This window comes from Vitis vinifera, chromosome 16 (genome assembly GCF_030704535.1).
Source record: "Vitis vinifera cultivar Pinot Noir 40024 chromosome 16, ASM3070453v1".
NCBI classification, from domain to species: domain Eukaryota; kingdom Viridiplantae; phylum Streptophyta; class Magnoliopsida; order Vitales; family Vitaceae; genus Vitis; species Vitis vinifera.
This window is the reverse complement of record NC_081820.1, coordinates 18,052,626-18,077,177: the sequence shown is the minus strand read 5'-3', so window position 1 is coordinate 18,077,177 and position 24,552 is coordinate 18,052,626. Positions and strand designations below refer to the sequence as shown.

General features: G+C 32.0%; 3 protein-coding genes across 3 annotated transcripts; all 3 read right to left on the bottom strand.

Annotated features, from left to right (window-relative positions):
• Nucleotides 1-623: 623 nt before the first annotated feature.
• Nucleotides 624-2,870, bottom strand: LOC104882132 (hydroxymethylglutaryl-CoA synthase). The gene is made up of 4 exons (XM_010664163.1): nt 2,859-2,870; nt 2,025-2,131; nt 1,350-1,482; nt 624-761 (listed from the first exon to the last, which is right to left on the bottom strand). Exons 1-4 carry the CDS (start codon nt 2,868-2,870, stop codon nt 624-626), a joined length of 390 nt encoding a protein of 129 aa, XP_010662465.1.
• Nucleotides 2,871-19,447: 16,577 nt separating this feature from the next.
• On the bottom strand, nt 19,448-20,430 carry LOC109124225 (uncharacterized). The gene has a single exon (XM_019226059.2). It carries the CDS (start codon nt 20,428-20,430, stop codon nt 19,531-19,533), a length of 900 nt encoding a protein of 299 aa, XP_019081604.2. The 3' UTR covers nt 19,448-19,530.
• Nucleotides 20,431-22,209: 1,779 nt separating this feature from the next.
• On the bottom strand, nt 22,210-23,183 carry LOC132255299 (secreted RxLR effector protein 161-like). Its single transcript, XM_059743375.1, has 2 exons — nt 22,751-23,183; nt 22,210-22,253 (listed from the first exon to the last, which is right to left on the bottom strand). The coding sequence occupies exons 1-2, from the start codon at nt 23,181-23,183 to the stop codon at nt 22,210-22,212; spliced, it is 477 nt and encodes a 158-aa protein (XP_059599358.1).
• Nucleotides 23,184-24,552: the final 1,369 nt, after the last annotated feature.

Below are 24,552 nucleotides of genomic sequence, written 5' to 3'. Positions count from 1 at the left end.
CTTCAAAAGAAGAATATAACAATTTGGCTTTTGACTCCTATTTGCTTATTTTGGTGTATTTGAAAGGAGCACGATCAAAGGACCTTCAAAGATGAAGGGCTCTTCGACCAAAGTTTATAGAATCACTTCAATCGGACACTTTTTGAGTGGTCTAGGGACTCTTTAGAGTTGGATTTTCCCTCTATGTTGAATTTCCTTGATGCTCTTTTTTTTCGTTAACTTTGCTTTGTTTCTTAGTGTGGATCATCTTTGTATTAGGTGTGATTTGGCTTTTTTCTGTGTATATAGTCTATACATGTAGGGCACACCCCCTCCTTTTTGGCTTTTTTTAATGCATGTTCTTTTAAAAGGTAAATTTTTAAGAACCATCCAATCATAATAGTTTAAGAATAGACAATCTTCTAGGGCGGGCTCATCATAAGGCCTAGCAAACAAAACATGCCCCACTGTCCAGTTACAGGGTTTGATAATATGTTTGGGGTCAGAGCCGCACATACAAATTCCCTCCATGACATTTCATAGAAAGCCAGCTTTTTTAGAAGCCATTTGCTTCTCTACTTCCAACAACTAAACCTTTTAAATAAACAACAAATGAAGAAAGTCCAGGCCCATTAAGAAAGAGGTCATACCGCATTGTCGGTGCACACAAGAAGTCCATAACGCCCATCCCATGAACTACTCTCCACCCAATTGATACAAGCAGTCCCACCATAGCATGCATTTGTTGAATCCACTCCTTTAATGTCAGTATTACCAGATTCCTGTTTGTTTACATGAGTAAAGTAGAATATTCTCAAAATTGTAAAATAAAAATTTAAGAATTACAATGTATCATAGATGCGCAAAGAAAAATATTTTGTAGAATATGTAAGGTACATATATGACATGTCATGTCAATAAATTCTCTCTTACACAGAAAGGAGGAGTTCAAAATCAGTCTGACTGCAAACCTGTGGAAGACCAAATGCCTGCATCCTTGCTTAATTGAGTGACACTTAAGTCTCCATGGAATCACAGGCTTTTACCTACTGAAGTTAATGTTAGTTTCTATAGGCTGACCCAGAGTTTTTATGACCCTAAGGCTGCTCACAGCCAACTAAGGTCCAAGTTTTGAGGCAGTGTTGGTGCTATCATGACCATAGTTATAGTACCACATATCCCTTAGCTGATGTCAAATTCTTAAATTTATGGGTTATCCAACTTCATTCCTTGAGCATAAGCCTCAAGGGTCCACAACTATGAGGAGACAACTCTTGAATACCGAAGAGGGAAGTATCTTTGAACCATTTTAAAAAAATCAAAAGGAAAAGAAAAGGATACTCTCAATCCAAAAAAAAAAAAAGGATTACCTCAAAATTTTGCATTAGGAAGGTCTTAATGGACTTGCTTTTGTCTATCACGGTTTCACTGCCAATTTCCAGCCATCCAATTTGCTTTGGATCAATCTCATATTTCTCAAGGAGGGAAGCAACAGCAGTCAAACTGAAAGCCAAATGAAATACAGGAACAAGTATAAGGGGAAGCTATTTTTAAAACTCTTAAGATCATCAACAGATTAATTAACAAACAAGTAAACAATTAAGAGCCGAACGAACGATACAAAGTGCCATCACAACCACCAAAACTGATGCTTTAAAAAACTGTGGTAACATGTCTAGTTCAAGCAAAATTGATGGTTTCAAATACTTTGCTATCCTTGGGCAAAGATTTGAAGGATCACATATTTAAGATTTCTTTTTCTTTTTCAACCATTTCTTAGCATATTAAGAATGGTTATCGATGAGAATCTTCAAAGCCTAATTCCTTTTTTCCCTTGGATTTTGCCTCTTTTAATGCCAATAGATTGCAGATGCTGGGGACACTACTCCTCAGAGCTCTCCCTAGTGATTTTACCACTGTAACATAAACAGCTATGGGGCCAAAATCAGACCCAACAAGGAGCTGCTTCTTCCATTTCCAAAATTAACTATTAAGAATAAATTGCAGTACGTAAAGAAGTAGGAGACTAAGTGATGACTGAGAACCTCATAGAGATGACATCTTCCACCTCTGTACAAAATGCCATGCAATCTTGTCCAAGCCCAATAGTGTATTTTCCTTTGGTGGCACCATCATGAGCCTCCAAGGTTTCCTATATGTCCATCAAGATCATTATAGGAACAAATGACAAAGTCCATAATAGGAAATTAAATTTGAATGCATGCACAGTATATCTATAGTTTTAGTTCCTCAGACCAATATGATATAACATGAAACTCCGTTATGGCTTCCAATAAAGGTAGGAAAAATGAAGAAATTAAAGTTCTGCATCTTAAAATTTTTTCAATTATTTGAACTTTGGAAAAACTAAAACCTCCACTCAAAATACGTATGCTATCAAGCAATTTCAAGTGATTCAGATGTCCAGTTATCTTGAAACTACAGATGTTTTTTCCGCTAAATTTGAAAACTCTGAATTTTCAGAAGTTTCAAATTATTCAGTCATATTTCACCAAATTCCAGAATAATTTCAAATATTCAATCAAATTAGCCAATAAGAATTCAATCCAGGTGTTCCTTCCCAATTTTAAAAATCTGAAAGTAAAGCGACCAGAGTGTAAACAGAGAGATATTTTGGGAAGCTCAAAAGAATAAATTAATGAGTTTGAGGAAACATCTATATATAACATCTAGTTACAACAGAGTAAACAACTTAACCAATCTCTAACTAATCAAGAACCTGTTAAATTAATTAACTAATTCTTGAACTATTTGTTATTCTCTCAAAATATCTGACTTCCTCGACCTTCCAACCAATCAAGATCCTGTTAAACTAATTAACTAATTCTTTAACTATTTGTTATTCCAAAATAACTGACCAGCTTGACCATTTTGTTATTTCATTTCTAAGTTACTCTGGTAAAATGTTTGTAGAGTTGAATTGTTGATATCTTCTTTTGTTATCTGAATTTTATTTTCTTTTGATTTCCTCATGTTTCATGGCACCAAATGCGGGATTACCATAAACTCCCAAAAATCAAAGCTGATCATCCAGCAGGTCAGAAATGTGACCTTCTTTCCCACTTCTTTTTGCCAAGAATAGCTTTGCATTCAATTGCACCAAAAAAAGACACCAATTTTCCCACAGTTTAAATCAAATTCAATAAAGACTCCAAAAAAGAGAAAAAAGAAATAAAAACTAAGCATGGCATTTACATCCTATTCTCTCATTTGTTGTTTTAAGGGTATAAAAATTAAGGAGTAGCCCAAAACACAAACAAAGAATAGAATGAACAACAAGAAAACCTATCGATGATAGCTGAGGCGTGCACTAGGATAAAATTGGTGTGTAGAGAGTGAGGGGTGACCTGCTTTTATAGGTAGGATTACAATAAACTACCAAAAAACAAAGTTGATCATCCACTAGGTCATAAATCTGACCTTCTTTCCCACTTCTTTTTGCCAAAAATAGCTTTGCATTCAATAGCACCAAAAAAAAGACTCCAATTTTCCCACAATTTAAATAAAATTCAATAAAGACTCCAAAAAGGAGAAAAAAAAAATCAAAACTAAACATGACATTTACATCATATTCTCTCATGTGTTGTTTTAAGGGTATGAAAAGAAGGAATAGCCCAAAACACACAAACAAAGAATAGAATGAATAACAAGAAAACCTATCGGTGATAGACTGAGGCGTGCACTAAGGTAAAATTGGTATGTAGAGAGTGAGGGGTGACCTGCTTTTATATGGTGGATTACAATAAACTACCAAAAATCAAAGTTGATCATCCAGCAGGTCAGAAATCTGACCTTCTTTCCCACTTCTTTTCGCCAAAAATAGCTTTGCATTCAATTGCACCAAAAAAAGACACCAATTTTCCCACAGTTGAAATCAAATTCAATAAAGACTCCAAAAAAGAGAAAAAAGAAATCGAAACTAAGCATGGCATTTACATCCTATTCTCTCATGTGTTGTTTTAAGGGTATGAAAATAAAGGACTAGCCCAAAACACACAAACAAAGAATAGAATGAATAACAAGAAAACCTATCGGTGATAGGCTGAGGCGTGCACTAGGGTAAAATTGGTGTGTAGAGAGTGAGCGTTGACCTCCTTTTCTAGGCATGATTACAATAAACTACCAAAAAACAAAGTTGATCATCCACTAGGTCAGAAATCTGACCTTCTTTCCCATTTGTTTTTGCCAAAAATAGCTTTGCATTCAATAGCACCAAAAAAAGACACCAATTTTCCCACAGTTTAAATCAAATTCAATAAAGACTCCAAAAAAGAGAAAAAAGAAATCAAAACTAAGCATGACATTTACATCCTATTCTCTCATGTGTTGTTTTAAGGGTATAAAAATTAAGGAGTAGCCCAAAACACAAACAAAGAATAGAATGAACAACAAGAAAACCTACCGATGATAGGTTGAGGCGTGCACTAGGATAAAATTGGTGTGTAGAGAGTGAAGGGTGACCTGCTTTTATAGGCAGGATTATAATAAACTACCAAAAAAACAAAGTTGATCATCCACTAGGTCAGAAATGTGACCTTCTTTCCCACTTCTTTTTGCCAAAAATAGCTTTGCATTCAATAGCACCAAAAAAAGACTCCAATTTTCCCACAGTTTAAATAAAATTCAATAAAGACTCCAAAAAGGAGAAAAAAAAATCAAAACTAAGCATGGCATTTACATCCTATTCTCTCATGTGTTGTTTTAAGGGTATGAAAAAAAAAGGAATAGCCCAAAACACACAAACAAAGAATAGAATGAATAACAAGAAAACCTATCGATGATAGGCTGAGGCGTGCACTAAGGTAAATTGTTGTGTAGAGAGTGAGGGGTGACCTGCTTTTATATGGTGGATTACAATAAACTACCAAAAATCAAAGTTGATCATCTAGCAGGTCAGAAATCTAACCTTCTTTCCCATTTATTTTTGCCAAAAATAACTTTGCATTCAATTGCACCAAAAAAAGACACCAATTTTCCAACAGTTTAAATCAAATTCAATAAAGACTCCAAAAAAGAGAAAAAAAAAAAAAGAAATCAAAACTAAGCATGGCATTTACATCCTATTCTCTCATGTGTAGTTTTAAGGGTATGAAAATAAAGTACTAGCCCAAAACACACAGACAAAGAATAGAATGAATAACAAGAAAACCTATCGGTGATAGGCTGAGGCATGCACTATGGTAAAATTGGTGTGTAGAGGGTGAGGGGTGTCCTGCTTTTATAGTCAGGATTACAATAAACTACCAAAAATCAAAGTTGATCATCCACCAGGTCAGAAATCTAACATTCTTTCCCATTTCTTTTTGCCAAAAATAGCTTTGCATTCAATTGCACCAAAAAAAGACACCAATTTTCCTACAGTTTAAATCAAATTCAATAAAGATTCCAAAAAAGAGAAAAAAAAAATCAAAACTAAGCATGGCATTTACATCTTATTCTCTCATGTGTTATTTTAAAAGTATGCAAATAAAGGACTAGCCAAAAACAGACAAACAAAAAATAGAATGAATAACAAGAAAACCTATCGGTGATAGGTTACGGCGTGCACTAAGGTAAAATTGGTGTGTAGGGAGTGAGGGGTAACCTACTTTTATAGGCAGGATTACAATAAATTACCAAAAAGCAAAGTTCATCAACCAGGTCAGAAATCCGACATTTCCCACTTATTTTTTCCAAAAATAACTTTGCACTAATTTGCACCAAAAAAAGACACCAATTTTCCATCAGTTTAAATCAAATTCAATAAAGACTCCAAAAAAGATATAAAAAAAACCACAACTAAGCATGACATTTACATCCTATTCTCTCATGTGTTGTTTTAAGGGTATGAAAAATAAAGGACTAGCCCAAAACATACAACCAAAGAATAGAATGAATAACAAGAAAACCTATCGGTGATAGGCTGAGGCATGCACTAGGGTAAAATTGGTGTGTAGAGAGTGAGGGGTGACTTGCTTTTATAGGCAAGATTACAATAAACTACCAAAAATCAAAGCTGATCATCCACCAAGTCAAAAATCTGACCTTCTTTCCCACTTCATTTTGCCAAAAATAACTTTGTATTCAATTGCACCAAAAAAAGACACCAATTTCCCCACAGTTTAAATCAAATTCAATAAAGACTCCAAAAAAGAGAAAAAAAAAAATCAAAACTAAGCATGGCATATACATCATATTATCTCATGTGTTGTTTTAAGGGTATGAAAATAAAGGACTAACCCAAAACACATAAACAAAGAATAGAATGAATAACAAGAAAACTTATCGGTGATAGGCTGAGGCATGCACTAGGGTAAAATTGGTGTGTAGAGAGTGATAGTGACCTACTTTTATAGGTAGGATTACAATAAACTACCAAAAATCAAAGCTAATCATCCACCAGGTCAAAAATCTGACCTTCTTTCCCACTTCTTTTTGCCAAAAATAACTTTGCATTCAATTGCACCAAAAAAAGACTCCAATTTTCCCACAGTTTACATCAAATTCAATAAATACTCCACAAAAGAGAGAAAATAAATCAAAACTAAGCATGACACTTACATCCTATTCTCTCATGTATTGTTTTAAGGGTATGAAAATAAAGGACTAGCCCAAAACACACAAACAAAGAATAGAATGAATAACTAGAAAATCTATCGGTGATAGGTTGAAGCGTGCACTAGGGTAAAATTGGTGTGTAGAGAGTGATAGTGACCTGCTTTTATAGGTAGGATTACAATAAACTACCAAAAATCAAAGTTGATCATCCACCAGATCAGAAATCTGACCTTCTTTCCCACTCCTTTTTTTTTTTTCTTTCCAAAAATAGCTTTGCATTCAATTGCACCAAAAAAGACACCAGTTTTCCCACAGTTTAAATGAAATTCAATAAAGACTCCAAAAAAGAGAAAAAAAAATCAAAACTAAGCATGGCATTTACATCATATTCTCTCTTGTGTTGTTTTAAGAATATGAAAATAAAGGACTAGCCCAAAACACACAAACAAATGATAGAATGAATAACAAGAAAACCTATTGGTGATAGGTTGAGGCGTGCATTAAGGTAAAATTGGTGTGTAGAGAGTGAGGGGTGTCCTGCTTTTATAGGCAGGATTACAATAAACTACCAAAAATCAAACCTGATCATCCACCAGGTCAGAAATCTGACCTTCTTTTCCACTTATTTTTGCCAAAAATAACTTTTCATTTTATTTTACCAAAAAAAAATACCAATTTTCCCACAGTTTAAATCAAATTCAATAAAGACTCCAAAAAAGAGAAAAAAGAAATCAACACTAAGCATGACATTTACATCATATTCTCTCATGTGTAGTTTTGAGGGTGTGAAAATAAAGGACTAGCCCAAAACACACAAACAAAGAATAGAATGAATAACAAGAAAACCTATCGGTGATAGGCTGAGGCGTGCACTAGGGTAAAATTGGTGTGTAGAGAGTAAGGGGTGACCTGCTTTTATAGGCTCAACCAACCCAAAGCCCCACTCAAATGGGCTTTGGCCCTATGGGTGCGCAAGGCTCTCCCACACCTCTTCACAAGCCCATTAGGTTAAGGAAAATGGTCTAGCTAATAAACCTAATAAAGGTGTTCCTCTTTTTCCTATGTGGAACAAGCAAAAAAAACACTTAAAAGCGCTTTTTCACATTCACACTCTTCCAACATCATGTTCACTTCAATTAAACACAAAAAGGAACTCCATCAAAAACCTAATTCAAACAGCATTAACACCTAAGAAACAATAATTGATTCAACAAACCAATTGAAAACAAAACAAAGATTAAACAAGAAAAATAAAATAAAATAAAATAAAATAATAGAATCATCACTTGCTAAACACAAGTTCGAGGAAAATAGATCTCCATAGTGAGAATTCCAACGTTCTTGGGACTAGAAGCCATTCCTTCCCTCTCTAACACTCTGATCAAGACTTTGCCTCTCTCTAAATCGCTCACAGTCCCCGTTTGGTGAGCTAGAAAATGAAACTGGAAAGTGCAAGTAAGCGAAATATGATTTCTCTCCCTCTAGGGCTCTATTCCTCGTTCTTGCTTTAGAGAGAAAGCTATGAATCGTCCAGAGAGCCACTATATATACAAATATGAAGAGAGAGGGAGGGAACAACACTATTTGTAGTTGCAACTAAATAACTACAGAGGACTTGAAGTTCAGGGTTCAAAAAATCGACCGAGTCTGGTACTACTCGGTCGAGTCGTATCCGCCTCGACGTCGACCGCAACGAGTCCAATACCATATACAATTTATACCTAGACTCAACCTTGAATCGGTTGGACTCGGATGACTCAACCGATATTCCAAGTTAACTCAGTCAACTCGGAAAAAAAAAAAAAAAAAAAAAAAAAAAAAACAATCAACAGATTCCTTGCAAAAGAAACCCATCACAACAAGAATCAATTCTTTCAAAGAAATCAGAGATTCCTCTGCAAAAGAAAACCCTTGAAAATTTGAAACAAACCCGTGAAAATTTGAAACAAACCTGTGACCCTTTCAAAAGCCTTTAAAAAAAGCCTTAGTTGAAGAATAACTTACTTAACCCTAAATCCACCATTTCCAGCGTGTAGAATCTTCGTCTTTGGTGCGTTGCCGGTGGGAAGGTAGCAGATCGTGGTTGTATGGTAGCGGTGGGAAGGTCCGATAGTCTGAGAGGCTGCAGATCATGGTTTTTGTGGTGTGTTGGGAAAGAAGATAGCAAGGCTATAGATCGGTGTTCGTGGTGTATTGGGGAAGAAGATAGCAAGGCTGCAAATCGGTCTTCGTGGTGTTGGGGAAGAAGATAGAGGGCAAGGGTTTCAAACCAGCAGGTAATAACTAATAAAGGTAATTCCCCTTTTTTGCTATATAGTTGTGCTTAATGAAGCATGTGAATATATATATACTCCTCTGTATACGGTTTAACACTTTATTGTTGCTATATATAATCTATCATTCCTTTTCAAATATTGGATGGTTATAACAATTTTTTTTTTTTGAGGTGCCAATTAATTTGATTGACTTTCATCCATCACATAAATGAGAAAACATAAATGAATATCTTTAATATTTTAAAATTATTATCACCATTAAATTATACATTTTATCAATTTCTCAATACTCTTAATAAAATCAGTCATTATTTTTTATTTTATACAATGACAAGTGACATTAAATACTAATTTATTTATTAAGTGATTAATTAAAATTGATCTTAGCCCAGTTGGGTGATTGACCATCCTTGAGATGTGATCTATTAGTCTTTGGTTGAATGGTCTTTGATTTTTGTTTTATATTCTTCAACTATGGTATAATCTAATTTTCCATATATAAGCAAAAAAATTATAAGTACTCGTTTGTAATAGATACTAAACCTTCGTTTAGGTTATATTTGATTCCCAAAAAAATTATTAAGAAAATTTATTTATTTTTTTCACTATTTTTATCATAAAAAATATAAAAGAGAATCAGCTGCAATTAAAAATTAGCTAAACATTTATATATTTTTAAATTATATAATCTTTATATAGAAAAATAAATAAATAAAATGAATTAAAAGAGCCATACAAAAACAATTTATTAACCTTAAATTTGTTTAGCTTTCTTTTTTCTTTTTCTCTAATATTCATAAACCAAATATAGCATTAGTAAATGACTTATTTAATTAAAAAGGTTATTGAAAACCCAATTTTGGAAATCTAACCCTTCATTATTTTTTGGCATCATTTTAAAAAAACACTCATTTTTTTCTTATAAAAATAATTATTTATTTTAAAGCATTCATGTAAATACTTAAAATAATCAACGGTATTTATATATATAAAGAAAATGAGTTACTCTTCAAATATAAGGATTATTTTCATCATTTTTAACTAATTAGGTTTTAATAAATTGAGTAAATCTCAAGATAGTTTTAATACTCGATCTTTCGTTTGAATTAGAATTGCCAAGTAGTTACTCACTAACTATAATCACCAATGTTACAACATAATTTCAAAGCGTCTTATCATACAAGATATTAAAATAAATTAATTTTCTTTTCCTAGTTGTCCACTTTATTTTTTATGTTACTAATATTTTTTTAAAAAAAAATCAATAAGGAGAAAAACTGACATTTGACATATAATTAGTCAAATAGTATTGAGTAAAATTATCATCAAAATCTTTTATAATATTATTATTAAGTGATATCATGAGCTCCAAAATGTTACATTGCTTGGTTGAATAAATGTTTTATATTTTATATAACATTTTGTATAATGCTACAAAATATAATGTACAAGAAATTGTATTGAATACTTTAAAAATATCACTCAATTTTCTATTAGTATAAATAAATTTACATTATATTAGTGACAAAATTTCCCTATTACTCAATTACATTAATACTATATTGCAAAATTAAATTACATTAGAAAATTAATAATTATTTAAATTTTTTTTAAATAATCATAAATGATTTAATAATACGGAATGAAGGGTAGGCATTTACATGGTAAATTACATTTATATTTGAATCAATCTTACTTCATTATATCATGTAGATTTTTTATTTTATAATATTCTATAATTAAATTACAATAGGAAATCAATAATTATCAAAACAATAAATTGGTTCACTAAATTATTTTTGTATGGTATAGAAATATAAAGTACATTTATATGGTAAATTTTATATGGTATAGATATTGTATTTTTAATTTATGTTTTTATCTTATAATATTGCAAAATTAAATTACATTAGAAAATTAATAATTATTTAATTTTTTTTCAAATAATCATAAATGATTTAATAATACGGAATGAAGGGTATGCATTTACATGGTCAATTACATTTATATTTTAATCAATTTTACTTCATTATATCATGTAGATTTTTTATTTTATAATATTCTACAATTAAATTACAATAGGAAATCAATAATTATCAAAACAAACTTTTTTAAAAGAATTTTTTTTTTATAAAAATATTCATTTATTTAACTATTATTTATTTTAATTAAAAAACATATAAATAAGTGGAAAACAAAAGATGATGAACTTAGGTGAGATCGTGTTTATTGCTTTTTTAGTAGAATTTATTTTTATATGGTTACAATATGAAACATATAAGTGAGTGGAAAATTGAATATTATAATTCTTATATAAATGTGTTTATATATATTTAATTTGAAAAGTAAGTTGTTTTCCTTTTATACATGGTTAGGTTAAAATTTCAAAATGGCTTCAAAACATGATATTGGTTGGGAGCATGCAGAACCTGTTGGTAGTAGTAGAAGAACCACAAAGTGTAAATATTGTGGGAAAATTATACAAGGCAGTATAACAAGATTAAAGCAACACATTACACATATATCCGAACAAGTGGAAGGATGTCCACATGTATCGGTAGAAGTGTCACATAGTGTTAGACAACATATGTCTAATACTTCCAAAGAAAAAGCACAGTTAAAGAAAAAAAATGACTTTTGAGTTCCTTAAATAGAGAAAATCTCTATGAAATTGAGGACGTTGTTATGGCTAATTTTGAAAGAAGACAAATGAAACAAGCAATGAAAGAAAGTCGTCGAATTTTTTAAGAATGTGGACAAGAGCATCAGAAGGGTGGTAGTTCCTCACAACCTTCTAATGCTAGGATTAAGCGCGGACTGACACGTAGCTTCAGTGTAAGAAAATGAGCTAGCATACCTCCAAAAGGAATTGATCCCTACATGTTCCCATCAAAGCAGAAATCAATAAAAAGCTTGTTTTCTACTGAAAGCGTGAATAAAGTGGGTAAAGTTATTTCTAAATTCTTTCTCTTTAATGCAATACCCTTTAATGTAGCTAATAGTGGGCCTTACTATCAATCAATGATTGATACCATGGCAGAAGCAGGTCCAGGCATTAAGGGTCCCACGAGATACTAAATTGGAAATACATATTTAGAAGATGAGGTGCAAGAGCTTAAGGTATACATAACAACATTGAAGGCTAAATGGCCTATATATGGGTGCACAATCATGTGTGATGGTTGGAGTTCTAGGACTAGAAAGCCTATCATCAATTTCATGATTTCTTGTGATAGAAGTATGATATACCATTCTTCAGTTGACACTACCAACATACCTAAGACAGCAGACTACATCTTTTCCCTTATGGATAAAGTTGTAGAGGAGGTTGGGGAGGAAAATGTTGTTCAAGTAGTCACTGATAATGAGGCAAGTTTTAAAGCAGTCGCTATGTTGTTGATGGAGAAGCGGAAGCATTTGTTTTGGTCTCCTTGTGCAGCCCACTGTATTGATTTAATGCTTGAAGATATTGCAAGCATGAAGCGGATTAAGGAGACATTAGATCAAGCTAAGATGATCACAGGATTTATTTATAATAGCTTGAAAGTAGTGAATTTGATGAAAGTGTTCACCAATGATAGATATCTGTTAAGGCTAGGAATAACCCGTTTTGCCACTGAATTCATTTCACTTGAGAGTCTTATACGTTATGAGGTTGATTTGAAGAGAATGTGCACAACAAATGAGTGGTGTAAATTCAATAAAGATAGGAGTAGAAAAATTCTAAGAGATAAGGTATCCAACCTTATCTTAACTGATCGATTTTGGAAGAAGGCAAGGGAAGTTCAAACCATCATGGAACCTCTCGTCAAAGTATTGAAATTGGTTGATCAAAATAAAAAGCTCACACTATCAATCATTTATGAAGCAATGGATAGAGTTAAATTGGCTATCAAGGCATCGATCAAGCAATGGGAAAAGTATTGGGAAGTCATTAATAGAAGGTGGGAAGGTCAATTGCACAGGCATTTGCATGTTGTAGGTAATAAAAAAATTCTTTATATATTTTTTATTATTTTTTTCGAGTACAAATTATTATAAACTGATCATTATTTAACTTATGGCAGCATATTTTTTTAAATCCAATGTTCCAATATTCAAAGCATTTCTCCAACCATCCGAAAATTAAAGTTGGATTAAAGGAGGTTATCAAGAGATTAGAGCTAGATTTGGATAGACAAGCAAAAGCTATTAACAAGGTATAATAATAGTTTGTGACCTTTATATAATGCATTTTGTATATGTAATGTGCATTAATAAAAAAAAATGTTAATGATGTAGGTGAAATTATTTGTTGATGGCCAATGAGAATTTGGAAGTGCACTTACAAAGAAAGCAAGAAATCAATCTCTTCCAGGTACTCAATACATTTATGTCTCTTAGAAATAAGAAATTATCATCATTTTTTTTTAAATATATCATAGTGATTAATAACTATGCATTTTCTTTATTATAGCTGAATGGTGGAACAACTATGGCGACGAAGGTCCACATCTACAAAAGATTGTTATTAAAGTTTTAAGCCAAACTTGTTCTTCATCAGGTTGTGAAAGAAATTGGAGCACATGGTCATTGATTCACACAAAGTTGCGCAACCGTTTGGCAATGAAAAAGTTGCATAAGTTAGTTTATGTGCACTACAATGTGCGACTTCAAGTTAAGAATTTGATGCAAGAGCGAAGCAATGAAAATTTATAAAATCCAATTGATCGGAATCATATCTTTAATGATGATGATATATTAGATGAGTGGATATGAGAAGGAGAAGAGCCTATTTTATCATCTGATAATTTGGATTAGTTGAATAAAGGTCTTCCCACTAATGAAGAAGGTAGGAAAAGAGATGTTGATTCCCGTCGTAAAGGTAAGGCTTCTAAAACAATTTCTTCAAGTTCTAGTAGTGATGATGGTGACGATGCCCAGTAGGCGGGGTGGTGGCACTAATGGGGGCAATAGAGGAGTTGGTAGCACTAGTGAGGGTACTGGAGGAGATGGTAGCACTGGGGGCGGTTATGTTAGTCAAGTAGATCCTAGCATGTCATGGGCACAAGGAGGTGAAAATTACTATGCCACACAAGATACAGATCATGGATATCGACCAGGGATATGGGAACAACGAAAGCATTTGGAAAGACTAACCACATTTCCCAATGATAATGATTATTCTAATGGGCATGATTATCATAGATCAAATTATCACTGTATTGATGAGCACTTACAAAATTTGGGTATAAGATCAAAGTCGTATTTCAAAGGGGTAGATGATAGATCATACCACAACTTTAGAGACCATGATAGCTCTTCCAGTACTTTTAGTATAAATGATTTTGATCGATTTCTAATGATGCATCCAGAGGGATATTCAAATACTGGAACATGAGCTCGTGACTCATATGGATATGATCAATCTTCTAGTAGCAATAGCATTGCTTATCGAGGTTTTGAATACTATCAATATGGTGTTGATCCCGAATAGCCTTCGAAACCATATTTTCCTGATTATGGATCATCAAGCCAATCATCTCACCCAACATATTTGAGTTATGAACAACTCTTTCAACCATATCCTCACTACGGGAATTGCCACCCCAATTTGTATACTCGTCGTAGGACTGATTATGATGATTTTGAACCCCCTCGTCATTCAACATGGAATTGATTATTGTATTGTATGTTTGTTAGTAAAAATGTTATTATATTTGAAATAAAATAACTTTCTTTTATTAGCATTACTATAAACAACTTTGAGCAGATATTTTTATAACTATTTAAATAATGTTAAATGTGAGACAATTTTATTTTATTAATTTTTTGAGCTTATTTAATTGTATATATTTTTCTAATAATTTACATAATATTTTTATATTTTTTTGAATTTTTGAATTAGCTTATTTTACGTATCGCCTGATACCAAATTGATACACCGAGACCGATACGCCTCGAGACCCTCCAAGTCAGTGATCGATACCGCAACTTTGAACCGTGGTGAAGAGGCTCAAAGGCTGGCCGGTAAGATTTAGTTATAATTTATCACTGTTTCACGTGATTTTTACAGTCTCTGCCATTCTGGTCTCCACAAGGGGATTAGTTGGTTGAATTATTTCATTAAGCTATTTTTTTTAATATATGCTAACATATTTCAATAAACAAATATCTATTGTAGTATGACATTAAGGAGTTCTTCGGTTTTTTAACTTTTTAAGTTTTAAGACAACACAAATTTGTCTTAAAACAAATGATAAATTAAAAAATAAGTAATTTTAGAAATTACTTGAATTTTAGAGTAATTTGTCTTAAGACTTAAAGTTAAAACAAACAAATAATGGTACTTCTTATTATTTATATCACAAAATGATCGAGCTACAAGGCTGATTAAACTTTTAACATACGTAAATAATTTAATGTTAAATTATATAATGAGGTTAAGAGGGTGTTTGTTTTTTTAACTTTTTAATGAAAGTAATTTACTTTCAGACTTTAAGTTGTTTGTTTTTCTACTTTTTTATGACTTATTATAAACTTTTTATTGAATTAAAAAAAACCAAAATATTTAACTGTTTCCAAATAGAAAAAGTAACATGTTTATTTTTCTTTACTTTTTAATACTTAATAGAAATAAAATATTACAAAAACAAACAACTTAATATTTAACACTATTAAACGTTAAAATTCAATTTAGAATTAAGTAAAATAAATAAATACCGCTCAATCTTTTGATCAAAACAAATATCATACAACAAAACAAATTGTAAAATGTAGGGTTTTCCATTCAAACAAGTTGGTTTGAAGGGAATAAAGAAGTCACGGGTTTAAAACATACAAAACTTTACTCTAAGATACCAAAATATAGTGATTTTGATGAGGTCAAAGAAGAGACCTAAGGAAAATTTTAGGGCCCTTTGATTATGTTTCTTGAACTTGTTTTTAAAATTTATTTTTTATTTTTTAACTTAAAAACAGTTTTTAAAAACAAATTTAAGAAAATATGGCTAAATGAACCTATATTTTCCTTTTGTTTTTAAATACTAGTAAAAATAATTTCTAAGTCAACCATTAATATTTTTATTTCATCTCTATTATAATAATAATAAAAATAATTAGAAATTCTATATTATGGATAAAATTAAAATAATATATTGTGTAAAAAAAAAAAAACATGATTCCACCAAATATTTAGGATAGCTATTATAACGGGGAAATAGGGTTTCTAATTTGTGTTAGGAAAGGTTTCTAATTGGTAAGGATACATATAGAAGCATATGTGAACTGGAGCGCATCACCTCACAATCACAATTCTTTTTTAATAAGTTTTTTTTGTTCCTTTCCTCTTGTGAAGATATGAAGGGTTACAAAAATAATGACTACTCGGAAAGGAGAAAGCGCTTAGTGAGAGAGAAAGGTCTCAAGAGGCCCATTGTCGAAGAAGAAGAAGTGATTAATGGAAGGGATGAAGAAGACAAAGTACAAGAGGAATCCAAGGAAGAAGAAAGGCTTGTGGAAGAAGAACCTAAGAAATTGAGCATAGAGGAAGAAGAGAAGCCCCAGATACGGATGGAAATTAGCCATGAAGGAGAAAATGAGCAAAGTGGGAGAATTTTTATGGAAAGTATTACTGAAATTTTATCGGATGAGATGGAAATTCAACGGATGAAACAGATTTTAATTGATCTTCTTGAAGGTTTCAGGACTAGGATAAGAGAGATGAATGATAATATGAATATCGCTTTACTTCATATCAAAAGTGTTATTGCAATTTTATCCAATGAGTTGGAAATTCGGCGAAGACGAATGGTGCACAATGGAGTTGATTTTCCCAAAGATTTCAAAAATTGAAAATTGCAGTATGCTCTTATTAAGGCTAACCAGTGAAAGCACAACAAAGATGAAGAAGAAGAATGGAAACAGACGGATTATAACTTCATGCATATAGTCATTGATATTTTTTTTTTTGGAATTACAATCATATTGTCCTTCTATTCTATGGGCTGATAATAATTAATTACATAATTACTTTCATACTAGAAGTTATCTCCTTTACAAATATATCTCCTACTTTCTAGATATTAATTAATATATATCATTGCCTAAAAATTTAATTATTTTCCTTTAATTATTATTTTAATTCAAATATCAACCTTCAATTCATAGTAGTTTTATTTAGTGAAAATTATAATTTTATTTTTATTCTAAGTGAATTCAAGTATTAAAGCATTTATAATAACATCTCTTTTCTTTATAAGTTATTAAATTAACTAAAAATAAGATCATAACTTGTTTCATATTCTACCAAAATATTTTTTACAAATCTTTTTCGAAGAAAATGGCATTGGAAGAAAAAAAAATTAAATCATTTTTCACTAACTAATATACTATGTGAATTGATATATTTTAAAAATTATAATATAAGCATTGAAATATTAACCCAATATCTATTAGGGTAACCCTTTTACGGTTTGAAATATTAACCTAATTTAAATACGTTGGATATTAAGAATAAACAAAATGTTTAAAATCAAACAAGTATATAAAAGACTCATAATTAAAATCAAACAAGTATATAAAAGACTCATAATTTTTTACCAGGTAAACCTCACACTATTTGTGGAGATGAAAAATCACGGGATTTAGTAAATTTAAGTTCACTGTTTAAGATCCAATCACACAATTAGTGAACTTATTTTCAATAATTTTAGTTTAATTATACTGATTTATATGAATAGGTTACTTTTAGTTAAATAATAAAAAAAAATATTTTTGATTTTTTTTTATTCAAGTCAAAAAATAAACACCACCTAAATCAAATTTTGGAATTAAAATAAATAATTTTACATATTTAATATATATATATAATTTATCAAATAAAAGTGGGAAAAAATCACAATTATATGAATTCTTTTTAAATAGTTTTTTTTTTTTTTTTTTTTTGGTTTTTTGCTATTTGTGAAGATTTGTTACAGGTCTTGCACAGACTCATGTTTTGATTTTGAATGCATGGAAAAGAGACAGCGCTTAATGAGAGAGAAAGCTCTCAAGAGGCCTTTTCTGCAAGAAGATCAAGAAGAACCTGAGATGGAAGAAAGGGGCGAAGAAGACAAAGTACAGGAAGAAGAGAGGCCTGTGGAGGAAGAACCTGAGAATCTGAGCGTAGATAAAAAAGAGCCATGGAGACCGATAGAAATTTATACCGAAGATGAAGAAGACCGAGCACCTGAGAAATACGAGGTAGAAGAAATAGAGGAAGAAGAATGGCCCCTGAATAATATGCTCGATGTACTTTGTGTAGTCGTGAAGCCTGAATTGTGGTCCTTTCGGAACATGGATTCCAAGCTGTGCTTTGCTGTCGTTAGGGTTTAAGGAGGAAGGAGAAGAAGATGATGGCAGCACAAGCCTATAGCACTGCAAATACCAGCTAAGTAGATTTGATGCCATATATACCACCTTCAAGAACAATAATATTCTTAGAATTTTTCATGCAAATGTTCTTCATTCATTCAAAGGTTGTTCTTAGAGTTTCTGATTCTTGATGAATAAACAGTTTGTAGTTTTTCGTTAATTTTCTTGATTCTTGATCTTTGGCTTGTTCCCCAAACACCATCAATGATGTGGGTTCCAGTGATGTTGGCCAACTATGGCAGACCTTTATAAAATAAAAATTATATTGTATTATAAAAATTTTTATTTTAAAAAATATAAAAATATTCATGATTAAAATATTTAAACTTTATAAATAATTTTTTATATTATGTTATTTAAAATATATAAAAATTATTTATATATATTAAATAATACATATATTGATATTATTTTATAATATATTTTTATAAATTTTTGAGTTTTTTTTAACCATAAATTATATTTTATCATAAAAAAATTTATTTTACAAAATAATTAATATAAAAAAATAAAAATTGATAAAAAATAAATAAATTTATGATATATGGATATATATATATATATTATATATATTAAATAATACATATATTGATATTATAATATATTTTTATAAATTAAACTTATGATTTCTATATAAGTTTGTGTATGGTGTTTTTTTTTAATAAATAAATAAGGGTTTAATATAAAATTGAAATCCTACATAGAAGTGTTTTAAGACCATGTTTTGATTGGCGTGACACAACATGAGGTAAGATAAAGAAAGAAAAATACATCATATCCCATGTTTGATTGGTGATGAAATACAATAAGTTATTTCACCACTTATCTTATCATATGTTCAATCAAATATGAGATAAGATAAACGCTGAGATATATTATTTGCTTTATTTTTTATAAATATATTAATCTTAAATTAATCATAAAGGGCCTCTTGAGAGCTTTCTCTTATTAGGCGCTCTTTATTTTCCATGCATTCAAAATCAAAACAAGAGTCTGTCCAATCCTTCACCTGCAACAAATCTTCACAATAGCAAAAAACCAAAAAAACTATTTAAGAAGAATTCATATAATTGTGAAGTTTTTTTTCCCCACTTTAATTAAATCCATGCATTTAATTGATAAACCAACATGAAATTTATATATCCATGGAAAGAAATCCTTGATGAAAAACATGCATAACAAACAAACTCATAGTCTAAAGGTAATTGCATGAATAATAAACAAAAACCCTAATACTCTTATCAAAAACTCTATTAAAAAAGACAGGTCTTCAATGTCTTCAATGTTGCTCATCTTCAGCTTCTCCATTGCTGCTGTTGTGTTTTCATGGGTTAAGCCTAACAAGAGCAAACCACAATTCGGACCCAACCCGAAAGGACCATACTTGAATTCGAGTTCTTGCCTCAAGTGAATTGTCATGTACTATCAACTTCCATTCCCTCGTAAAAACGTAAAGATGACAACTTTCCTTCATCTTCCATTTCTTGAAGGTTACTGTAGTTTCTTCCAGAGATGGTTGTATTAGCTTTACTAGCATTCCTTCCACCACCCTCATCTTTTCGTCTTCACTCAAGAACTCCCTTCGGATTTGGTTCAAGGGCATGGATAATCTGTTTTCACCTTTGTTTATATCAGTCTTAAATAACTGCTTCTCTAAAACCAGAATCGGATGGGTGCCATTCATTTCTCTTATGCGAACTTTAAAATCCTCCGGAAGCTCTGGAGGAGGATCTTCACCTTCATCCATCTCCACCCTCGGAAGATCAAGGCCAACTCCAATATTCTGCTCCATCCTGAGATTCCACTGATTTTCCAAGTCATCGTGTAAATGTTCAATAATACCTTCGACAAAAATTTTCATCGGTCTCCAAGGATCTTCTTCTTCCTCTATGATTGGTTTCTCAGGTTCCTCTTCCACAGGCCTCTCGTCTTCCTTGTATGTCTCAGATACTTGGTCTTCTTCATCTTCAATATAAATTTCCATCTGTCTCCAAGGCTCTTCTTCTTCCTCTATGCTCAGTTTCTCAGGTACTCGGTCTTCTCCATTCCTTTCTTCAATCACTAACGTTCCATTCCTTGATTTTTTCCTCTTTCTGGGTTCTTCTTCCAGAAAAGGCCTCTTGAGAGTTTTCTCTCTCATTAAGCGCTTTGTTTTCTCTCTCATTAAGAGGCGCTTTCTCTTGCATTTAAAGCACTCCATGCGCTCTGGATGCTCCCCCTCCATATCTTCACTTGTTCCAAATCTTCACAAGAGCAGAGAACCAAACAAATTATTTTTGTGAAGCTTTTTTCTCCCCTTTCACTTAAGAGTACTTCCGTATTTAACCTAAGCAATTAGAAACCTTTCCCGACAGAAATTAGAAACCTTTCCTAACACAAATTAGAAATTAGAAACCTTCCCCTCTACTAGTTGTCCTAGATATCAAAATCTTACGTGGAAGTGTTTTAAGGAGCTGCATTTGAGTTAAATTAAACTTTCAAAAATATTTAAATTATTTTCAATTACTTTTTAAAATATAACTAAAGAAGAATCACCATTTGATATGGGATAGATATAAGAAATTCTATTATCCTATTTTTTGAGATGAGTCCTAAATCCTCTGCGTTATCATCTTTAAATAGGTTTATGCATGAATTTTTTTTAAAAAAAAATTAATTAATAAATAAGGGTTTAATTTATAGTTAAAAAAAATCCTCCATAGAAGTGCTTTAAGGAGGTACATTTGAGTTAAACTAAACTATTGTAAAATAATAATAATAATAATAATAATCAATCAAAAAAAAAAAACTTAACTTACTAAAAATAGGACAAATCAATTTTTTCTCGAAAAAACCTAAAAGAAGAAAGCCTAAGAACAACATCGATCCAGTTCTTGTTTGTGAATATATAGATGTAACCGTTGTTTTTCTTCCTTTTGTTGGCGGTTTTATGAGTGTGTTGAAGAGAATGGAGGGCTCTACGAGTCTACGACCTCCACTTCCATTCCTTCCTCCCAAAACATCTTCTCTTCTTCTATTAAAAACTCCATTTTTATTTGTTAATTGAAACTAGGAAGTGGCTCACTTCATCAATCTTGCACATCCTCCTCTAAGTCAAAGAGCTTTTCTGCAACTCTGTTCGACTGTATCTAGAAGTGATTTTAAAAAACATTTCTAACATTTTTAACACTTAAATGATAAAAAATTTTAAGTATTAGAAATAATAAAAGTATTTGTTAGTATTCAACCAAGATGAATACCCGATTTCATATATACTGGAATAGTTAACTGGGTGAATACCCTAACTACATATGTACTGGAATATTTAATAGGGTGAATACCCTAACTACATATGTACTGGAATATTTAACAGGGTGAATACCCTAACTACATATGTACTGAAATATTTAACAAGGTGAATACCTTAATTTATATATACACTGGAATCTCCTGATTAAAAACAATGAGTAGAAAAATAATAGCGGAAGCATACCTGAATCCATTGAAGGAGAAACCTTATAGAAAAAAAAACCCTTTGAGATGGTCTTCCAATTCTAGCCACTAGATTCTGTGTCAATTTCTCTCTGAGAGGATTTTCAGAAATTGGAATGCGTAGTCGTAGAATGGGGACCATAACCCTATTTATAAACTGCTAGGGCAGTTTTAATTTTATCACAATTATATTTCTGCCCCTCATAGAAATAATAATTGTCTAATGGTATCTACACAATAATCTCATGACAATTATACCCTTAAGCCAATTAATCAATTATTAATTAGATCACTATATTTAGGCTTAATTAAATGATAGCACACACATTTTAATTATTTACATGTGTGGCCCAAATTATAGATTAATTACAAAAATTAATCTAACAATCTCCCACTGGGCCACATGCATATGTAATCAAATAAATGTGCTTAACCTTATGAGCACAAAATTTGCTATCATGTCCTTAGGGTATATCCGAACAATCTCGTCCATTAACTATACTGACATAGGATCAAGGTGGCCTTTGTTACATCAATCGTTACTAGACCAATCAATGGTCACATATATCTGCACAGCTAAATGACATAGATCAATCATGAGTGCATAGCATGGAAATTACATGCAATGTGATCTATTCATGCCTATTTCCAACTGGTCCAACTTAACTTTATTGAGATCAAATCTTTAGCATAATTTAACAGAGTGCAATAAAATGAATACTTTATTTCTGCAGAACACAATCCAAATGTATAGATAAAGTCTAAACATAACATAGAGCAATATACAATGAATAATACAAACTCCCACTAAATTTGGATATCCTCAAATGAGACAACACCCATATGAGCAGTGTGCTCATGAAAGACCTTGGGTGGTAATCCCTTTGTAAGCGGATCCGCTATCATGGAGTTTGTTCCAATATGCTCTATGGATATCTGTCCACTCTGTACTTTTTCTTTTACAACTAGGAACTTGATATCAATGTATTTTGATTTTGTAGAACTCCTGTTGTTATTGGAATATAAAACTGCTGATTTATTGTCACAAAATATCTTCAGCGGTCTTTCAATACCATCCAGAACACGTAGCCCAGTGACAAAATTTCGTAGCCATATTCCTTGATTGGATGCCTCATAACATGCTACAAACTCTGCTTCCATGGTGGATGAAGTTACGAGTGTCTGTTTGGCAGACCTCCATGAAATTGCTCCACTAGCCAACAGATAAATATAGCCTGATGTGGATCTTCTGCTGTCTTGGCATCCAGCAAAGTCGGAGTCGGAATACCCAATCAACTCTAACTGATCCAATCTCCTATATGTAAGCATGTACTCTTTTGTTCTCTGTAAATATCTCATAACCCTCTTGGCTGCTCTCCAATGATCCATTCCAGGGTTACTTAGATATCTGCCTAACATGCCAACAATGTACGCAATATCCGGACGTGTACATACCTGAGCATACATTAGACTCCCCACAGCCGAAGCGTAAGGAATCTTCTGCATTTCTTGACTTTCTAAACTATTTTTAGGGCATTGATTAAGACTGAATTTGTCTCCTTTAGCGACAGGGGTATCACCTGGTTTGCTATTTTGCATGCCATACCTTTGGAGGACTTTATCAATATAGGTCCTTTGTGACAATCCTAAAATACCCCTAGAACGATCTCGGTGTATCTGGATTCCTAAGACAAAGGAGGCATCACCAAGATCTTTCATCTCAAAATGTTTTGATAAAAATCTCTTGGTGTCGTGCAATATGCTAATATCATTTGTGGCTAGCAATATGTCATCGACATATAAAACCAGGAAAATATACTTACTCTCACTGAATTTGTGATACACACATTCATCCATAAGATTTGCCTCAAAACCATATGAGACAATAATTTGATGAAACTTGAAGTACCACTGACGAGAAGCTTGCTTGAGCCCATAAATGGATTTAGTCAATTTACAAACCATATTCTTTGAGTCTTCGGACACAAAATTTTCTGGTTGTACCATATAAATTGTTTCATCAATGTCACCATTGAGAAACGCTGTTTTAACATCCATTTGATGTAACTCAAGATCATAATGTGCAACTAGTGCCATGATTATCCTGAAAGAGTCCTTCGTAGAAACTGGAGAGAAGGTCTCTTTGAAGTCAATTCCTTCTTTTTGAGTAAAGCCTTTAGCTACAAGACGTGCTTTATATCTTTCTACATTACCATTTCAATCCCGCTTGGTTTTAAATATCCATTTACAACCAATGGGTTTCGTACCAACTGGTAATGGGACAAGTTCCCAAACTTTATTGTCTTGCATAGATTTGTACTCTTCATTCATGGCTTCAATCCATTTCTGAGAGTTGGAACTTTTCATGGCTTGCTGGAAGTTGATTGGATCATCTTCCATCATTCCACTTTCTACCTCACGTTCCTGGAGATATACGATATAATCGTCCGAAATTGCATTTCTCCTCTCTCTAGTGGATCTCCTTAATGGCATATTTTCTTGAGGTTGTTGAGTTTGTTCTTCAGGAGCAATGTCCTCATTTGCAATTAAGGGTTGAACAATATTGTCTGTTGGTTGAGGATCCAAATTTACTTCTTGATCAATGATAGGTAGTGAAACCTGTACATTATCAAAAGCAATAGTAGATCCCTCTTCCTCCTCAAAGACAATATTCCTAGCCTGATTTCTCCCCCCAAACTCAACATCCTCAAAAAAATGTTGCAGTTCCCGTCTCAAAAATTGACCTAATAGCAGGATCATAAAATTTAAAACCCCTTGATCGCTCTGCATAGCCAATAAAGTAGCTGCTAACTGTTTTAGAGTCCAATTTCTTTTCATGAGACTTATAAGGTCTCGCTTCAGCTGGACATCCCCA